At 40.9% G+C, this 17,929-nt stretch overlaps 1 protein-coding gene across 1 annotated transcript; it reads left to right on the plus strand.

Annotated features, from left to right (window-relative positions):
• Window positions 1-7,731: 7,731 nt before the first annotated feature.
• On the plus strand, window positions 7,732-17,671 carry LOC308362846 (adhesion G-protein coupled receptor G7-like; the record flags this gene model as incomplete). Its single annotated transcript, XM_080835574.1, has 12 exons — window positions 7,732-7,869; window positions 8,406-8,451; window positions 8,589-8,831; window positions 10,301-10,500; window positions 10,909-11,058; window positions 11,320-11,432; window positions 11,862-12,196; window positions 12,586-12,667; window positions 13,352-13,510; window positions 14,078-14,237; window positions 14,420-14,549; window positions 17,634-17,671. The coding sequence occupies 12 exons, from the start codon at window positions 7,732-7,734 to the stop codon at window positions 17,669-17,671; spliced, it is 1,794 nt and encodes a 597-aa protein (XP_080691700.1).
• Window positions 17,672-17,929: the final 258 nt, after the last annotated feature.

Consider the following 17,929-nt stretch of genomic DNA (forward strand, 5'->3'; position numbering starts at 1 on the left):
ATTTTAAATGAAGTCTTTGTTTGTGTGTGTGTTTATAATGTTATCATAACAACTATCAGTTGATGGTTGAGTCTGTGTAAGGCTTAATGAGAGGTCTTCCAAGGAAGTGAGTTCACGTCCTTCAGGTTTTTTATTAGTTACGTCTTTAGTTTTCTGATTTGTTTTTACAAATGATCTGTCCTGAACTACAGACAATATGGTGGCAAGGTTATCATTTGATTGTAGTGTTAAGGAAAATCTAAAAACACTTGTAAACTTAACCCAGCCAAATACAAGTCCATCGCAACAAATTAGTGTTTAGCATTGTCTATGTATAAATGCAGGGTTCATTCCATTTAAAAATGGTCGTAGGCAGTGTTGCTATAAATATCAGGGATGGATTACCGAACTGGCATACCGGGCACAGGCCCATGAGCTCAGGGGGCCCCTAAGCCGGAGCCTCTGCGTAAAGTCGCTTTCATGTATCTCCTATTTGTGGTTGAAAGAGGTTTATTTTGTTAATGTGCTATTGGCTTGAATAATGTATACCTGTGCTGTGTTATAAAAAGTGTATGTGCACTCAGGGGCATAAAAGACTGAGGACTGCGCAGGCAGAGTGGTTGCACTGGAGCCCGTGGGCAAAGCGGGACCACTGTCTATGCGTTTTTCGGAAGTGTTTGTTTGACAGTGTCGCTTTGTGAACTGCCTGTGATCAAGATGAATTATACATCTATATAATACATTCACAAAAAGTACCCTGCTATATATCCCCATCAAAATGGCAAACCTTCACAAAGAGTACCCTGCTATATATCCCCATCAAAATGGCAATCCATCAAAATGGCAAACCTATCTCTCTCATGGTTTTCATTATTTTTGGGGAGGGAAATAGTCAATAGCAATCTATACAATTATATACTTATCCTACATTAACCTTGGAAACTATTACAAATAGTTTGTTAAATGAAATGAATAATTTCTTATTTTCTCAATTAAATTCATATTTTTTTTTTTTTCGTGAACTCACTATTGTTTTTTGACCTTTGTTTTGAATGTTTTCCAGGCCTGAGACTGAAGCGATAAACAAAGGATGCTGTGCAACTAACATAGATTTAGAGGTTATTGATCATTGACCTCCAACCTTGATAGTTTCATGAGATGCGTTTAGCTACAGATATAGAAGTAGGAGCCCGTGCTACTGTGAGGTAGAACTGCAGGGATTTCCAATGAAAGGGGAAAGTAGTTATTTAGTCATGATTTCTAAGAAGACTTAACACCATGAATTTTGTATTTGTTGTAAAACCATAAAACAAATAAGTAGTCAACCAGCGGGTCAGGATCTACATTTTTTAAACAAACATGGGCTTGTGTTCATTGTAAGGTCTGCCATGAAAGTCACCTGCTCATTTTTTTTCTGTGTTACTATTTACATACATGTAGTATTTCTCAGTTGCATGGTTAGAATGCTTTATGAATAATATAAGGATGGCACTGAATCTAATAAACAAAGTAAATTATATTTTAGCAGTACAGGGGTAGTATTTTAAAAGTAGCCAAATCAAAACATTTTTCCATAAGGGGACAACATTTATTTTTGATGTGTGTGTGTGTGTGTGTGTGTGTGTGTGTGTGTGTGTGTGTGTGTGTGTGTGTGTGTGTGTGTGTGTGTGTGTGTGTGTGTGTGTGTGTGTGTGTGTGTGTGTGTGTGTGTGTGTGTGTGTGTGTGTGTGTGTGTGTGTGTTTTCATTTTATCATAACAACTATCAGTTGTTGGTTGAGGCTTAAGGAGAGGTCTACCAAGGAAGTGAGTTTACTTTCTTTTGTTTATTTATTAGTTACGTCTTTGGTTTTCTGATTTGTTTTTACAAATTGTCAGTCCTGAACTACAGACAATAAGGTTACAATTTGATTGTAGCGTTCTAAATCTAAAAACTCTTCTAAACATAACCCAGCCAAATACAAATACAAAATCACATGACTGTTTAGCATTGTCTATGTATAAATAGAGGGGTTAATTTAATTTGAAAACGGTCATAGGCAGTGTTGCTATGAATATGGGCTCACTAATGTAATAATTTTATAGTATTCAACCACATCCCAATTATCCACATTCAGACCTACCATTAAGAGATTAAAAATGTAACTAAATATAATTATATCTATAATATGATTGTCGGTATGATCTCTCTCATTCTCTGGTGGGCATTTTGCTTTTTCAACAAACTTTTTGTACATTTTGCAAATTGTAGAACTAAATCTATACACTAATACATTAGTTTACTTTATAATGACCTATAGTCATATAGTTCATATGAAAATAATAATCTCAATACCTGTAGAAACCCTGATTATTCTTTGGAACACAGGTGCCATAACACAGAATTAAATTATGGCCAATTTATTATGGACATTGATTGTCAGTGCAGCACATACTGTATGTATATATATATATGTGTGTGTGTGTGTGTGTGTGTGTGTGTGTGTGTGTGTGTGTGTGTGTGTGTGTGTGTGTGTGTGTGTGTGTGTGTGTGTGTGTGTGTGTGTGAAATAGTATTTCATATTTCCTTTTTTTTTCATTTTCCATAGCTCCTTTTGCTATCCCAAGCTTCACAGAGGACCCCTATGGAACAGGTACTCCTGACTCCCTCTCCCCATCTCCATCACCACCCCCTTCTGTTACTGAGTCTCCAAATCCTCCAACCCTACTAATAACCACCCCAGCACCTCCCAACACCACCCCAGAACCTTCTAACACCACCCCAAAATCTCCACACATCACGACAACAACAACAACAACTCCAGGCCCTCTCGTGTGCATCAATGGTGGAATACTAGAGGATGGATTCTGTTTCTGCCCAGACGAATGGCAAGGTGACACCTGCTCTTCACGTAGGTGCAATTTATATAAACAATTATTGCAATCTATAACATGCACATTTCCCTTCATATCAGAATTTTAAATTAGACATATGTCTGCTTACAGAGATTTCATGGGTTTAATTTTTGTATCTCTTTCCAAAGCTAACTTCTGTAGCTCTATGAAGGTAAAAGATTGGACTTTCCCGAAGACTATTATTGGCTGGGCAGCTTACTCTATGGAAGAATGTCCACCTCATACATCCAATGGTATGATACCTCCGTAGAATGAACAACTGCTGCCATGTGACACGAAGGACACTTATAGAGGATGTCCTAATTTGTGCATTTAACATTCTCTCTCACTTTCCCCAGCTGGCATGCCTACAGCTACTGCTTTTTGCAGTGATGGACCAACTCCTGTGTTTGAAGAACTCGAGGTCATGGGATGTGACATGACTCTTGATAGCCTTCATTTAAATGTGAGTTTTCTGGGCGATGGTTGGTGTTGCAGTCAGTGCATCCCAAAGCGTGCAATTTTTTGTGCACTCCCTCTTCAACTTAGTTGTCTTTCTATCGTTGTTGGATCAGGTCACTGAAGCTCTCGATGAAAACCAAATGCAGAGGCTTGTGAGCAGTACACAGATACTGACGTCCAGGTCTGAACGGTTGACCGCCTCAAACATCTCCAAAGCATCGGAGATAGTAAGCACCATCCTGTCCAGCAACTTCAACATGACAAAGGTACTTCAAGTAAATCAGCATTTCACCCTGCTTCTGGTCATGAACTAGTGATGGTTGGGTTTGGAGTTTGGACCTTGCATGCTAGCCTTTTTGAATTCTCATGATAATGGATTATTACTGCAGGATTCTGCTGTTCATCCATTTCCCCTTTCACTGCCACTGTACACAGACCCATAAATGACCTCTAGCTCACTGTGGTCAGACTCTAAGTACGTAGATCAACATACGTACGTTTTCAGTCAATTCTGAATTCCCCATTGAGGACAAATGGTCAGTGATTTAGAGGGTTAAAACGGTCACTTTAAAACAGATCTGCATATTTCGTAGGCAACAGCTGTGGCCTCTGTGACAACAGTCAGTCAGTTACTCACTGCTGAGCCTTTGCACTTCACAAACCAACACACACTCACAAAACGGTAAGATACACCAGACTCTTTTGGAACCAAACTGTCAGATATAAATACAAAATAGAATAAAAGAAGAAAAAGAATAAATCCTTTATTAGTTGCTTATTGCAAAAACTCACTTCAAAGATAAGCAATACATTTACAGTACTGTTCGAAGTCCAATGGTAACAATCTAATACTAGTGTTTTCAGAAATACACAGCTTGTTTTTTATGCAGTGCATAGACATAAAACTATAAAACTGTGGTAGATCCCAGTGCTTCTTGCATGCCCTTGATATGCACACACATTGTACTAAAAGCCTGTGTGTGTGTGTGTGTGTGTGTGTGTGTGTGTGTGTGTGTGTGTGTGTGTGTGTGTGTGTGTGTGTGTGTGTGTGTGTGTGTGTGTGTGTGCTTATTTGTGTTTCTGTGCATGTGTGTTTGTGCGCGTGCGTTTGCATGTGTACGTGCATGTGTGATGTTGTTGAATGTATGTGTGTATGAATGCCTCTGATTCCCTAGCCTAACAGAGTCTTTGGAAAGGTTTGCAGTGAGTCAGAAACATAATGTATCATCGGTGGTTCAGCCCAAACTGGTGATTCAGAGAGCTCAGGTGCAGAGTAACCAGACAGAGGGTGTTCAGCTCCGTGTGCTCTCAGGTGAGTAATGTTACAGGCTTAAAAGGCATGTCATTTTCCTCATTTAAGTATGTACACTTAAGCAGTAAAGCATCTGCTCCAAATAATGCATTTGAATAATTCTACCCCTCAATATTTAATGCCCAAAGCAATGTTGTATTTGCTGTAGTACATAAGGTGTGTGTTGTAGTTTTTCAGTCGTAGTTATTAACGACAAGGAGTGGGGTGAGGAAATGATGCAAGGGAGAAGGCAGGTTTGATGCAACACCAGGGCCCTATTCGGCGTAGCTCGCTAAGCAGTTTGGCGAGCTAGATTCCAGGCTAAAAAATAAAACGCCCCTCTTTTTGGTTCGGCGAAGCAACTTCCGATAAATTATCATAGTAACATATAACTTAGCACTAACCTGCTCCAGGGCAGGCTAACCTAAGTTTAGCTGGATAAGCTTGCCACACCCCAGGCAAAAGGATGGATCCCAATGACCAAGGAGTCATATTAGATAGTTTGATTAGCAGAGTTCTTTACGATCGCCAAGATTCATTTTTCCATCATGATGAGTTCTTGTATGATTCAGCCGACAAGGAATAATTCATTATCAAGACCTTCTCGAGTCATTTATTGCAAACACCACATTCGAACATTGAATGTCTTGCGCTTTTTTGCGAGTGGTAGCCTACATTTTTATAATATCGGCAATGCGGAGAACAAAGCATTCATAATTATATGACAGTGTTATTAGTAGGGTAGACTGAGTACAGTTGAGACATGGGTACAGTTGATACACCCGAAATAACTTGCATGGGCAGCAATCCTGAGACGTGAATTTTAGTTTGCACATGCATACTAACGTCTTCTATGATCCCAGGAAATGAGCACATAACCCATCTCCCTTACGGAGATATCGGCAAAGTTGTTTTACCTACTCAGATCTTGATTTTATCATGTCCCTTCTACAATGATGATGTTATTAACCATACGTCATCAACAAATGCAACTTACATCATTGCAAACGTCTAGTTTTGCAAACGTGTAGTTTTTGTGCAGTAGTGAATAAAGCAAAAAGTGTCTCAACTGTACTCAGTCTACTACACCATAGCATATCATTTTTGTAGAAAATTATTAAGGTGGATGCATGATAAGAAGAGAAACACACAATTTCTTTTCATTGCTTCAATTTATTGAATTTCTTATTAATACATTTACATTTAGTCATTTAGCAGACGCTTTTATTCAAAACGATTTAGGAGATGTAAAACTACAATTAGTACGGAGGTGAGGGGAATCGATCCAACAATCTTTTGAATACAGACCGTGAGCTCTACCCACTGCACCAAAGTCACATATTCTAATTACTACAAGATATCACCCAGTACACAGCCCATAGACAGTTTCTTGTATTTCTCTCGCAGTGGAGGCGGTGTTGGATTTTGCCATGCTTATGGTCTTGAATTCTTCAAAACGCGTTCATGGTCATCTCCTGCCTTTTTCTTTAAGTTTAGACTATTGTACCTTTAAAAATTCATAGTTTTGGTGATTGACCTTTCCTGCCTTTTGAAGTAGGACGTGCACACGCAAGTTTAGCCTGGTTGACATTAAGCCACAAGATTAGGACGTGGATCAGCCATCGGCAGACCGATACACCCTGTTCTCATTTAGCGAGATTAACCTAACGTGCCTACGATTCTGAACCTGGCTGATCATCTTTGGGATCCATCTCATTCACATACTCCATCTCAACCAGTTTCTCGATCTCCTGGTTGCAGATCTCAACGAGCTCCGGGACCTTCTTCAACCTGCGTTAAGTTTCTCGCAGCCACGGCAACAAGTTATGGGTTGAAGAGATTAACTGTGGACTGTTGGGTGCTCTGAGCAATGGTGTAGCGTACCGAGACACTCCCCCTGCCTCTGTCACTGCAGTTTTCGTCTCGAGCAGCTCCAGGCAATAATGATCTTGCTTAGACCGGGTAACTTCCTTCTCCTAACGGTGTGGAAAGGAATCTAGTCTCCAGTCTCTCCACATTCTCCATCAACTCGGCAGTAGCTGGGCAGGATACAGTGTTGCAGAGTGTAAACAAGGCTTGTACACCAGAAGTCGACTAGGTAAGGCATTGGCTGGGCCCTGAACAGCCCAACCCAGAGCAGTATGGACGGCGATGGGTCTCCCATAAGGTCCAATGTGCACAGGCTCTTTTGGCATCAACAAGTTGCAATGATCTGATCCTATCAGGATCAGAGGCTGGGCCCGGACAAAGTCCCGTAAGGGTAGGCCTCGCAAGTGGGAATACTCTCTCTGCAGGTCAGAGGCTGGACAGGAATGCTCAGCCAAGTTGAGGACAGGGGCACTAAAGGCATTGACTGGGGAGATTGAACAGGAGATTGTCTCACCACTTATGGGAATCACTTCATGACGCACTGTTCTGAGATTCAGGATCTCTTCGGGTCCTTCTAGTTGCAGCTGGGACACTGCTGAGGTTAGGATGATCGTTCTTCCTGAGCCATCGTTAAGTATGGCATATGTCCTCAGCCTCTGCCGGCCATGGATTAAGAAAACTGGGACCACCTTCAACATCACATGGGGAGATCTGTTTGGCTGATCTATGTACAGAGTGTCTGCAGGGCAAGGTGCACAAACGAGCAGTACTCTTGGCCCGGGCTTTAACGTGGAGCCATGCTGAAAAGTCCTCCAAGGTGTATGTTTGTTGTTTACCCTCTCTAAGGATGCCACGAAGCAGACAGTGCTCAATGAAACTGTCTCGGTTTTGAATGGAAAGCTTGGTAAGAAGCCTGTCTATGTGAGAGCCACACCGCAACTCACTTCCGTCTGCACCTTCCACTGACCACAGCATGCCAATCAATGAATGCACAGAAAGAGCAAAGTCATGGAATGCATTGCTGTCACCAAGTCTGTCAGGTGGTGAATGAAGGATGCTAGCCATTTCGCTTTGGACCAACTGCCTTGGCTGGCCATACTTTTCCTTAAGGGCAGCAGGACAGATGTGTAGGGAGTTGAGACGTGCATATAAGACTTTGCTAGTTTGTATGCACTTGGAAGCCTCAAGTGATCCATAAGGACCTGGAACTTGCAATCGTGGCTTCGGGATACCAAAGGCAGTCACCACTAACAGCTCCATGATACTAGCTCCCTCTGCTACCCTCTCGTGGGGTAAGGCAAGGAAAGAGGTGCAGGTTTCTCACAAACTGGAACTGAAGGCCTTTGACTCCTTGCCGGACGAGGTGCGGTCAGCTCTATATGGTGAAACGAAGGAGGTGAGGGAGCTGCATGCTCTGGACTGGAAGTTTGAACAGTGAACAGAGAAGGGGATAGGTGATCCATCGGAAATGATAGGAGGCAGATATTTGAGGACCTGCTGTTCGGAGAACAGAACCGGTTCGGCTGAATACAGAACTATGGAGCTCATGGAGAAAAGAGCCAGCTCTTGGCCCGGGTCATTCACACTGGACATAGCCAGCGGAGCGGGTGGATGTTCTGTGGTCATGCCTACTTCCCCTGTGAAGGATGTTATTAATCGAGCCTCTTCCAATTCTCTTTGGACCTTCCGCAGCCGTCGCTGTAGAGTAAGAGACCGGATCATCCTCTCTCGCTCCTTTAAAGCTTCTTGTGCTTGCCTATCCAGTTCTTGTGCCTGTCTATCTCGCTCCTGTAAAGCTTCTTGTGCTTGCCTATCCAGTTCTTGTGCCTGTCTCTGTCACTCCTGTTAAGCTTATTGTGCTTGCCTATCCAGTTCTTGTGCCCGTTCATCTAGAGCTTGTTCCTCCTGAATCTGACTCTGTATCTCCTGCAGTTCTCCAAGTTTCCTCCTCTCCTCAAGCATGGCCGCCTGTTGAGGGGTGAGCTCTACCTGCTGACTCCTGCGTAAGCTTCGGGAACTCCCAGTGGCATAAGTGTAGCTAGAAGAGAGGGCCTTCTTTGACCTTGGTAATGGCTCACGCTTGCCTATAGACCTGCTGGATCTCATCTCTCCCAGGTGGGGTGGAGCATATGCCGACTGTGGAGCTGGTTGTGGAGCTGGTTGTGGAGCTGGTTGTGGAGCTGGTTGTGGAGCTGGTTGTGGAGCTGGTTGTGGAGCGGCCTGTACAGCTGGTTGTGGAGCGGCCTGTAGAGCTGGCTGTAGAGCGGCCTGTAGAGCGGCCTGTAGAGCGGCCTGTAGAGCGGCCTGTAGAGCGGGCTGGAGAGCGGGCTGTAGAGCGGATTGCTCTCCCACTACTCAGTTAGGCTGGGCATAGTTGTGGGTGACTTCTTCCTCCACTTCTCCCTCCTCAGCTGCTGTGTTCTCTTTGGGCGTTTGCTCCGGATCTTCCTGGTCACCCCCCTGGACATCAGCAGCCTCAGTGGGTGGAGGCGGTTCGCCTGCTTGGCTGTGATGAGGGAGTTTTGCTGACTTAGTGGAGAAACTTCCGTCAGGATTTGAGAAGCCATAGCGGTCAGGTGGACGCTTCTCTCATTGAGACCTGGTTATCGTCTCCTCACTTCTGGTTTCAGCTTGGAAAGCCTTCTCTTCCAAGTCCCCTGACTCCTTACCGTTGCCTGCCATGGTATCACTCACTCAGTCTCCGGCTCGAAGGACCATTGAAGGAACTGTAGGGTGATGTGGTTTGGGGAGAGTGAGTGTTTAGGTGAGCAGACAGAGTCTCGGTCAACTCAAACGGCAAGGAGTGGAGTGAGGAAATGATGCAAGGGAGAAGGCAGGTTTGATGCACACCAGTAGTTTATTTTCCTTTTTTTTTCTTGTTTCTTGATATTTGTTTTCAATGTGCTGCATCAAAAGACATAAACAAAGAAGCAATACAATTACAATTTAATAACGGAGTGGTCAATTAAACAACAAACAACCAACAATCATGTGCGAATACACAATCCACGAATAAATAGCAAAGCAACAAACAAGCAACAATCATGTGAGAATACTCATTCCACAACTAAGCAGCAAAAGCAACAAATAAGCAACAAACAATTCCTCATGGCTCCTTGCCCATGTCTGGGAACATGGGCAAGAGAGCGCATGTCACAAAGCCAACACAAAAGGCATACAATTAAATAATCATAATGATGACTTGAACACTCATGTTAACCTCGAAGAAGCACACTTCAGGGTAGTGGATATACAGTAACTAAAGAAGACAGGAATCTGCTGTTGTACTGGCAGGGAGGTCAAAGGGTGAACTGCCAGGTGAACAAACAATTTATAGACTCAACACCCTTAGCCGGCAGGAAGGTTGGATTCGGCTCAGTAGATTCACCAAAGTCGAAGAAATTCAGTTTGGCAGATTCACCATAGTCCAAGAAATTAACTGAAAAAGCCCAGGTTCCAGGGAGTCTTTTCAGGGTTGTTATGAGAAGTCATAAGACTGGTTGGGACAGTGCCTTGACATTTGAATTGTAATGGTTATTCTAATGCTGGACAGAGAATAGTCCTTAAGATGATTTAGTTCAGTCTTTGGGTTAAATTGGTTGTCCCAGAGCTCTGATTTTTTTAACTGAAAGGATCCTCTCCAGGTACCTCAGCCAACTTCAATGCCAACAAAGTTCAACTGAGGAGCAACGTTTCAGGACAAGAAGACAATAATACCTTCTCCGATGTTGAGATTTTTATAAAACTTTCAAGTATGTGTGGTGATTATGTTAAAGATTTTACCTCCTATTTAATATGTTATCTTTCTCTTATTTTATTGTTTTTAGTTAAAAATGATGAGTATATCTTTCCTACAGACCAGTCCAAACAGAATTCAAGTATCAGCATTGGCTTTGTGGTTTATGACAATGACCTCCTTTTCCAGTCGAGATCCTTCAAGTCTTCTCTTGGCAGCAACAGGAAGGTTATTTCTGGCAGTTTAGGGCCTGTTGCACCTGAGCATGTGAACTTGCAGTTCAAACCCATGGTATGGCAATGCAAGCATCTTTGTTTCTTTTTCTCAATAAGACATAAGCCAACCCACATTAGGAATGTGTACAGTATGTCACTGCTAAATCACAGCCTGCAAGACAGGGTGAGATCCAGTAAAGATGGAAGAAAAAATATATTATCCATGCTGCTAGCGGTATGTGATCTGCCATTGTTTGTAAGTAAGAGCCATCACAAAAGTCTCTATTACAGCTACAGACACAATACTTTAGTAAACCACAATAACAAAAACTCAGATAGTTTCCAGTCCCGCACTGGTGGCCTGCGGAATGGGATGTTTCCCATCTAGCTTGAGCCTTGGGGGGGGGGGGACATGAGTGAGTGCATCTGTGTTTGTTTACATTTGTGGACTAAGATGGTCAAATGCATGGTTTGTTTACCCTAGAATGTGTCTAACAAAGTCCTGCATGACTTTGCCTGTGTGTTCTGGGACTACAGCCTGAATGACTGGAGCACCAAGGGCTGCTCCAAAGTGAACAACTCTGGGAGTCTCCAGTGTCGCTGTAACCACACTACTAACTTCGCTGTGCTGATGGTTAGTACTTCAGTGACATTTCCAGCAGCATGGGGGGGACTTGTTCTTAACATAAATGGATACATGTTGGACATATTCAAACCAATCCACTGGCACCTGTAGGTAAAAGAGATTATTTATCAACTCAGAAGAATTTTAAATATGCATTCATTCACTGAGCATGCTCAGCATTCAAGTGAGTAATTATCCTAGTCATGTGGTTCTTTGCCAGTGAAAGATTATGAAAGGCATTACATGTATATTTAAATATCCGATTTTAAGTCTTTCAGGGAGGATAATACATATGCTGAACCTTTGAGCTGGATGAGCAATATTGGCTGCACTCTTTCTATAATGGGACTGATCATAACAATAATATTCCAAATTATGACCAGGTAGGTGGTTTGCTCAGCCTTTTTATATTGTCAAGACGACCAAGAATCATAGTCCATATGGCCCTATTGATTCATTTAGAAACTTATGTAGTTGGTATAAATAAATAGTAAATCTCATAAATCACATATATGTAAAGACAATATACAATATATTACCTAGATTGAAACAGAACTGAATTAGGAATGGAAAATAATATGTGAAAGAAAGAATTATGTTCAGGGCATTTGGGGTACTGATCCCTTTTTTTTTGGAGATTTATTCAAAAAAATGTGTGGAAAACAATCCTAGGAACAGTTAAGACCTAAAACTCCAATGCTTCGGATAGAGGACCTGATATTAACATTCTGCTTACCTCCAGTGTAGTTTTAAACATTCTACATGTTTTCAGCAAAAAAAAGTTAAATATCATATTATGTTTTTGTCCATAGGAAGACCCGACAGAGCTCTCCAACAATTCTTCTGGTGAGCATCTGTGTATCCCTGACCATCTTCTACTTCCTCTTCCTGTTTGGAATCGAAAACCCCAATGTCAGTTTAGACCGGGACGTCAGAGCGTCAGAGGAAAACACCATCCCGTCCTCTGACCTCCACCAGGAGCCTGACAAAGGGCCCTGCACTGCACTCACTGCCCTGATGCAGTACTTCCTGTTAGCCACCTTCACCTGGAACACACTCTACGCTGTGCACATATTCCTGCTGTTTAAAAACACCTTCTCAGGTCCACCAAGAGGTTTTCAGGGAATCTCCATAGCAATAGGTTGGGGTAAGTAACTGAAACCATAAAATACGTACATTCAGTATGATACAGTCATTAAAACAGCACAAATTACCTAGCTAGTACCAGGCCATCAGCACCACATATCTTCATCCTAAAAATGTAGTTATCTTACCTCACAAACCTTATTTTGGGAAACCCCTCGAGATGTTAAGGTAGGTAGGCTTACAGCTTGAAGTATAACTTACAAATGATGCAGCGTTAAGAGAGCTTCTAGAAACACCCCAAGGCTAAGAACTCCTTAAGACAAAAAAAACCACCAAATAGCATAGTCCACAAGCTGAAGTTGTCCTACTCCTTGAGGTACGTAAATATGTTAGTAATGACTGCCTGTAAGATTATTTGAATATGTTATCATTGTGGTCTCTGCTGCATAGGATTCCCTGCGGTTGTGGTTGCAATCACATTGGGAGTGACGTACAGGGTGGATAAACCTCTGGGCTATCGACGGGAAGGGTTGTGAGTACTGAATTTTTGGTCTTTTTACAATGCTACCGTGTAGTGTTCCACACATGAATAAAGAGAGAATATTTCACACATTAATGCAAAGGTTAAAGACTGGTATTAATTAGCTAATTGGATTTTTTTTCTTGAAACTGCCAATGACTAGAAAGTTGCAAACTGTACTGAAATGAAAACTACAACGGTAAGCCAATAATGCCATCCAATATTGATATGTTGCAATTTAACAGGATAAAAAAATCTCCCATCTGTAAACCCTATTCATCTGTCACATTGTCATGGTGTCACGTCAGTGCGACTTCCTAGTTCAGTGTCTCTTTTTCTTGGTTTTGAGCTCCATTCATGTTTGTGTCCGAGCTCCTGTGCTCCACTGTTTCCTAGTCTCTGCATTAGTTCCTAGTGTTCAAGTTCGTAAGAGTTGAAACTTTTGAGCTTTTGTTTTTTTGGTTTATTAAAACACCTTTTTGAGTATTTTTGGTTATAAACAACGAGTGTTATCCCTGTTTTCGTTTAGTTTTTTCCCTGTTTTTCCCCCTGATTTCCTGTTCTCTGGCTGATCACCAATAAGTCCTGACGTCCCTGTCACAAGGAGACCAGTTATTTATCACTGTTTTAAACTGTATTAAATCATTTATAATTTGGTAATAGTAATTAAATCATGTTTGATTTTCGCTGTTTCAGCTGTTGGCTTGCTGCTCAAGGGGACAATGGGGATTTTGACTACACAAAGCCAATGTTCTGGGGATTTTTGCTCCCAGTGGCCATAATGCTTTTTTTCAACGTTGCAGTTTTAGCATACTTTGGACATGCTACATGCAAGACTGACCCCATGTTAAACAGGTATATTCTGTACATTTCTCCATACATGGAAACGTTGTGTATACTTTCACAATATGTCAACAAGTCCACCACTATCTATAAAACCAGGTTTACCAACTCTGCGTTCAGAAGATAACATTTTAGTCGGAATGTGTTACAAATGCCAGAAAAACCTCAACAACCCAAAGCAGCTGTTGCTCATTGCGCATATTGCCTCATTGACTTTGTTTCAAGTGTGGTTTCTGTGATATCACTTGGAGCACAAGTCTTAAAAACATTTCCCTCCACCCACAGAACCGAGCTAAGTGGTGATGGATAGAACAATGGTTAACAATTAATGTGAATTCATGAATCCGTTAAAACCTTCCTGGACTGACACAAACATTGTGCATTGACAAAGACAAACTATAGTTTTGTGGACTTGCATTGCTGTTAAACTACTTTAAAACAATGTCAATGTCAAATTCCACAGAAATATTTACAGACATCCTTACATTTATTTAAATCATCCTTACATTTAAGTTACCTATTTAATACTTGGTATTCTTGCCATAGACTTAGTGTTTCCATCCAATTTGAATTCTCCAGCACAAACAAGGCCACGTTAAAGAAGAAGTTCATGGCAAGCTTGTCTTTGGCGGCTCTTCTCGGTCTCACCTGGATTTTGGGCTACCTAGTGCTCGCTACCAGTGATAGTACACTGAACTTCATCTTCAGCATTGCATTTTGTGTGTGTAACACCACTCAGGTCAGTACAACATCACATCAAATCATATATCAAAGCTCCATCACATTTTGTTAGACTCATAAAAAGGAATATATTGAAGATAAGATAAGAAGATAAGCTGGAAATGTAATCTTTCTCTCCTCTCCTCTGCTTTTTTGTTTGTCCACCCATCCATCCACCAATCTTCTATCCCTTGGCAACAGGGCTTGCATATCTTCATTTTATTCACAGTGAGAACACCCATCTTCCAAAGGATGCTTTTGTCTGTGGCAAACATCATGCCTGTTCCAGAAGTTGCTTTTCACAAAGAGGTTTTCAGCCTTAGTGACTCCTGTGAGTGGTTAGGAGAGATGGACACAAAGATGTCCATTGGAACATTTTCCCAAAACAGTGTTGGTTCAGTTACTGTTGAAGTGACAAATGACAAAAAGTCCATTTAACAAAATACAATGTTCTTTATTTTACGGTTAGGCACAAATGTTAACTTTGGCTATTTTAATCTACAGAAAAAATTAAGGCAAGTGGCCATCAGTAAAAGGGCGAATAGATATGTCATCTGTCCCCTTTGATCCCCCACAAATGGTGGGCCTGTAAACAAATGTATGGCTTTTAAAATGTGTGCTGTTATTAGTAAACCAGAGGATATGTGATAGTCTCTCATACTAGGGCCTTGTGCCAGAGCTGTCCAACATAACTGTGTTTTGTATAGTACTGCTTATAATTGCAAATACAGACCCCAGACCACAGATGTTACATAATGCCCATAAGCATGGTTAATTCATCAATAAAGAATTGTGTTTTGGAATAATATGACAATTGATAACAATTTATGTGAATCTATTATTTTTTTTCATCAGCACTGTTTTCACAACATCCACAAATAATATCCTTGTGACATTTATACACATTAAACTTTATTATGTCCGCCGTGCAGTGTACTGTGAGTACACTATTTTCTAATGATATGCAGTATTACAGTACACAAGGCAAACAGATTTCGTACCTGTTCTCCATCCTGAAGGTTCTAATGAAAAACCATGAAAACATGGTCTACCACAGTGGCCCAAATCTCATTAGAGATGACCATTCTCATTCTTATTTCTCCTCCTCCTCCTTCTTCTCCTTGTCCTCATTCTCTTCCTCCTTCTTTGCCTCCTCTTCCTTCTCTCGCTGTCGATCTTTTCAAAGTTCTCAATAGTTTACCAGACAAAACAGAGGCTCAAGACACTTTTATGGTGCAGTCCTCACTGGAAATTGGTCAAAAGACCTGAATGTTTAGAGATTTGACTATTTGTGTCTTGTAGGTTGATGCTTTGAGATTTTACTTGAGAAGTGTGTGCAACAACTGAACATTGTGTACAGTGTTTTGACAACAAGGTGATGTGTAATTGACATCAGAGTGTAAACAAGGAAAATCTAATCTAAAGGAGTCTAATGCAGATAAGGGAGTCTTAAGTATTGCCAAATTGGGTCGAGCGATTGGTACATGAAGTGAAGGTTGTGCAGATTGTGCCGACTGTGAAAAACTGTAATGGATATGGTGAAGAGGAACAATGTTTCCACAGCCATCAGCCTTTGCGAGCAAACAAGGAACTTCATCAGTATCGACATAATATGATTTAAAGGGAGAGGCTTCCCGGCAAGGTGTGTGGGAATTTAGTTTGTTTTGTTTTATTGACTTATGTTTAGTCATGGTTGGCTGACACATGATCCCATGCATGCCAGATTAAATTAAAAAAGAGGTAGTTGAAGTAAAACAAAATATATATATATATATATATATACATAACACAGCAGTAGTGTTGATTGTTAGCTTGTGTATTTCAGTGGACCAACTGGAGAAAGGCTGAAATAATTTGTTTGTAAGCTATTTTGTTATTAAATGCCTCCAGTTTATTAATCCTAATGTAAATCAATGTGAATGACCTGTGCCAAATTGTTTTCTGAGATTCTGGGTTTGAGTGACTGTTTTTTTATATACTGGTAGACAAATGAGCCATGCCCAGATGAAATATAACCCAATCTGGTTTGAAATGATCTATGAATTGTGTCAGTCTAGTGAAGTATTGAAGCTATGTTGTTTACTGACAGAAAGTGCTCATTTTATTGCAGCGCTTGCCTGGGTATTGCATCCATAAATCCCTCCACCCTGTTTTGTATCGGTTATGACAAACAGGAACACTGACCCACCGTGTCTCTGAGCTACAAACATCAGAAATACAATTCAGTGTCATCCATGCTACTGACAAAAGATAATACATGCAATACATCTTGAGGTATTAAAGTATTGTTGGCACTTTATTGATTGCACTGTATTTCACCTCTGAGCGGGCTGAGGTGAGTGATAAGTAAGGATTTCCTTAAACCTTTATTAATGATTAACACACAGTGGGTAGTGCCACAGAGTTTCGCAGGAAATTATTATTTTAAAAAGGTACATATGGTTTAGCTAGAGGCACCAAAGAAAAAGCTGGACAATGGGTTGTTCCTTGATACTTGTGCTGTTGTCAGGTAAGGTACTTTAAAATAGTTTCCTGAAAGTAGAAAAAGCTGTCATATCTTCAAGTATAGTGGTTAATAGTGGAACATTACTTTGTAAACCTTTTGGATGGAGTAATTTAACATACTGCATACAAAGCATACATGTAGAATATAATTTAGAATCGCAGAAATGCATGCTTCTATGTAACCAGGTATTTAAACCTTATAAGTGAATATCATGTTACAGATTACGTTCTATTTTATTTGTGTAATTCATCAGTGTAGCATTTCTGTTTTTGCTTATTTTGTTTGCTTAAGTGGCTTTCATTTGGTTTCAAAGGCTGCTGAGGGTATGATGTCAGGTAGCTTATTTGTTTAAGCAAATCTGATTAATCATCTCAGCATGGGCATTTGCCAAATGGATAACTATTAGCATTTAGTCTATGTCTGACATACAGTACGTGGTGTTTCTGAAAATGTACTAAAAGATGTATCAATAGCTGTGTCCACCACATCCATGTACCACCACATTATGTATATTATAAATTATGATATACAAAAGTTATACTAAATTGTATTAAATACATTTTAAGCTTAAAATTGAGGATCATTAACCCTCATTAATCATTTCATTTTGCCACCATTGTACCTCATGAAAATAGCTATTGTTGTAATTCTGTTTTGCTTCCTTGACATTTTGGCCACATAATAAGCTCCCTAATTTGAATGTCATGCAAAAAGTAAAGTTAAGGTCAAACCGAAGGTTACAACTGTGAGAAGACAGGCTAATACTATTTGTTATTTCCATAACACTAATAAGCTAAAAAATGTTATGTGGAGTTTTCTTATTTATCTGTGTTCAAATGTCCATGTATCTCTTTTACAGCACTATTCACACTCTCCGGTGTGACACCTGCTGTATCTCAAAATCCACAGTCTACTGGGACTCAACCAAGTACTGCAGTTACTTCTGAAGCTACTGACTCCGACAATACAACTGCTCCATCAACTACTCCCAATACCTCTCTACTTCCCTCCACCCTTGCCACAACCCCTCCATCAAGTACGCTAACTATGACTACAGCTCTCTCTACTCCTGCCACAACATCAAGTGCTACAGTTACTCCTGAAGCTGTCTCTTATACTACAACTTCTCCATCAACTACTCCCGATACCTCTCTACTTCCCTCCACCCTTGCCACAACCCCTCCATCAAGTACGCTAACTATGAC

This window comes from Sprattus sprattus (assembly GCF_963457725.1).
Source record: "Sprattus sprattus genome assembly, chromosome: 3".
NCBI classification, from domain to species: Eukaryota; Metazoa; Chordata; class Actinopteri; order Clupeiformes; family Clupeidae; genus Sprattus; species Sprattus sprattus.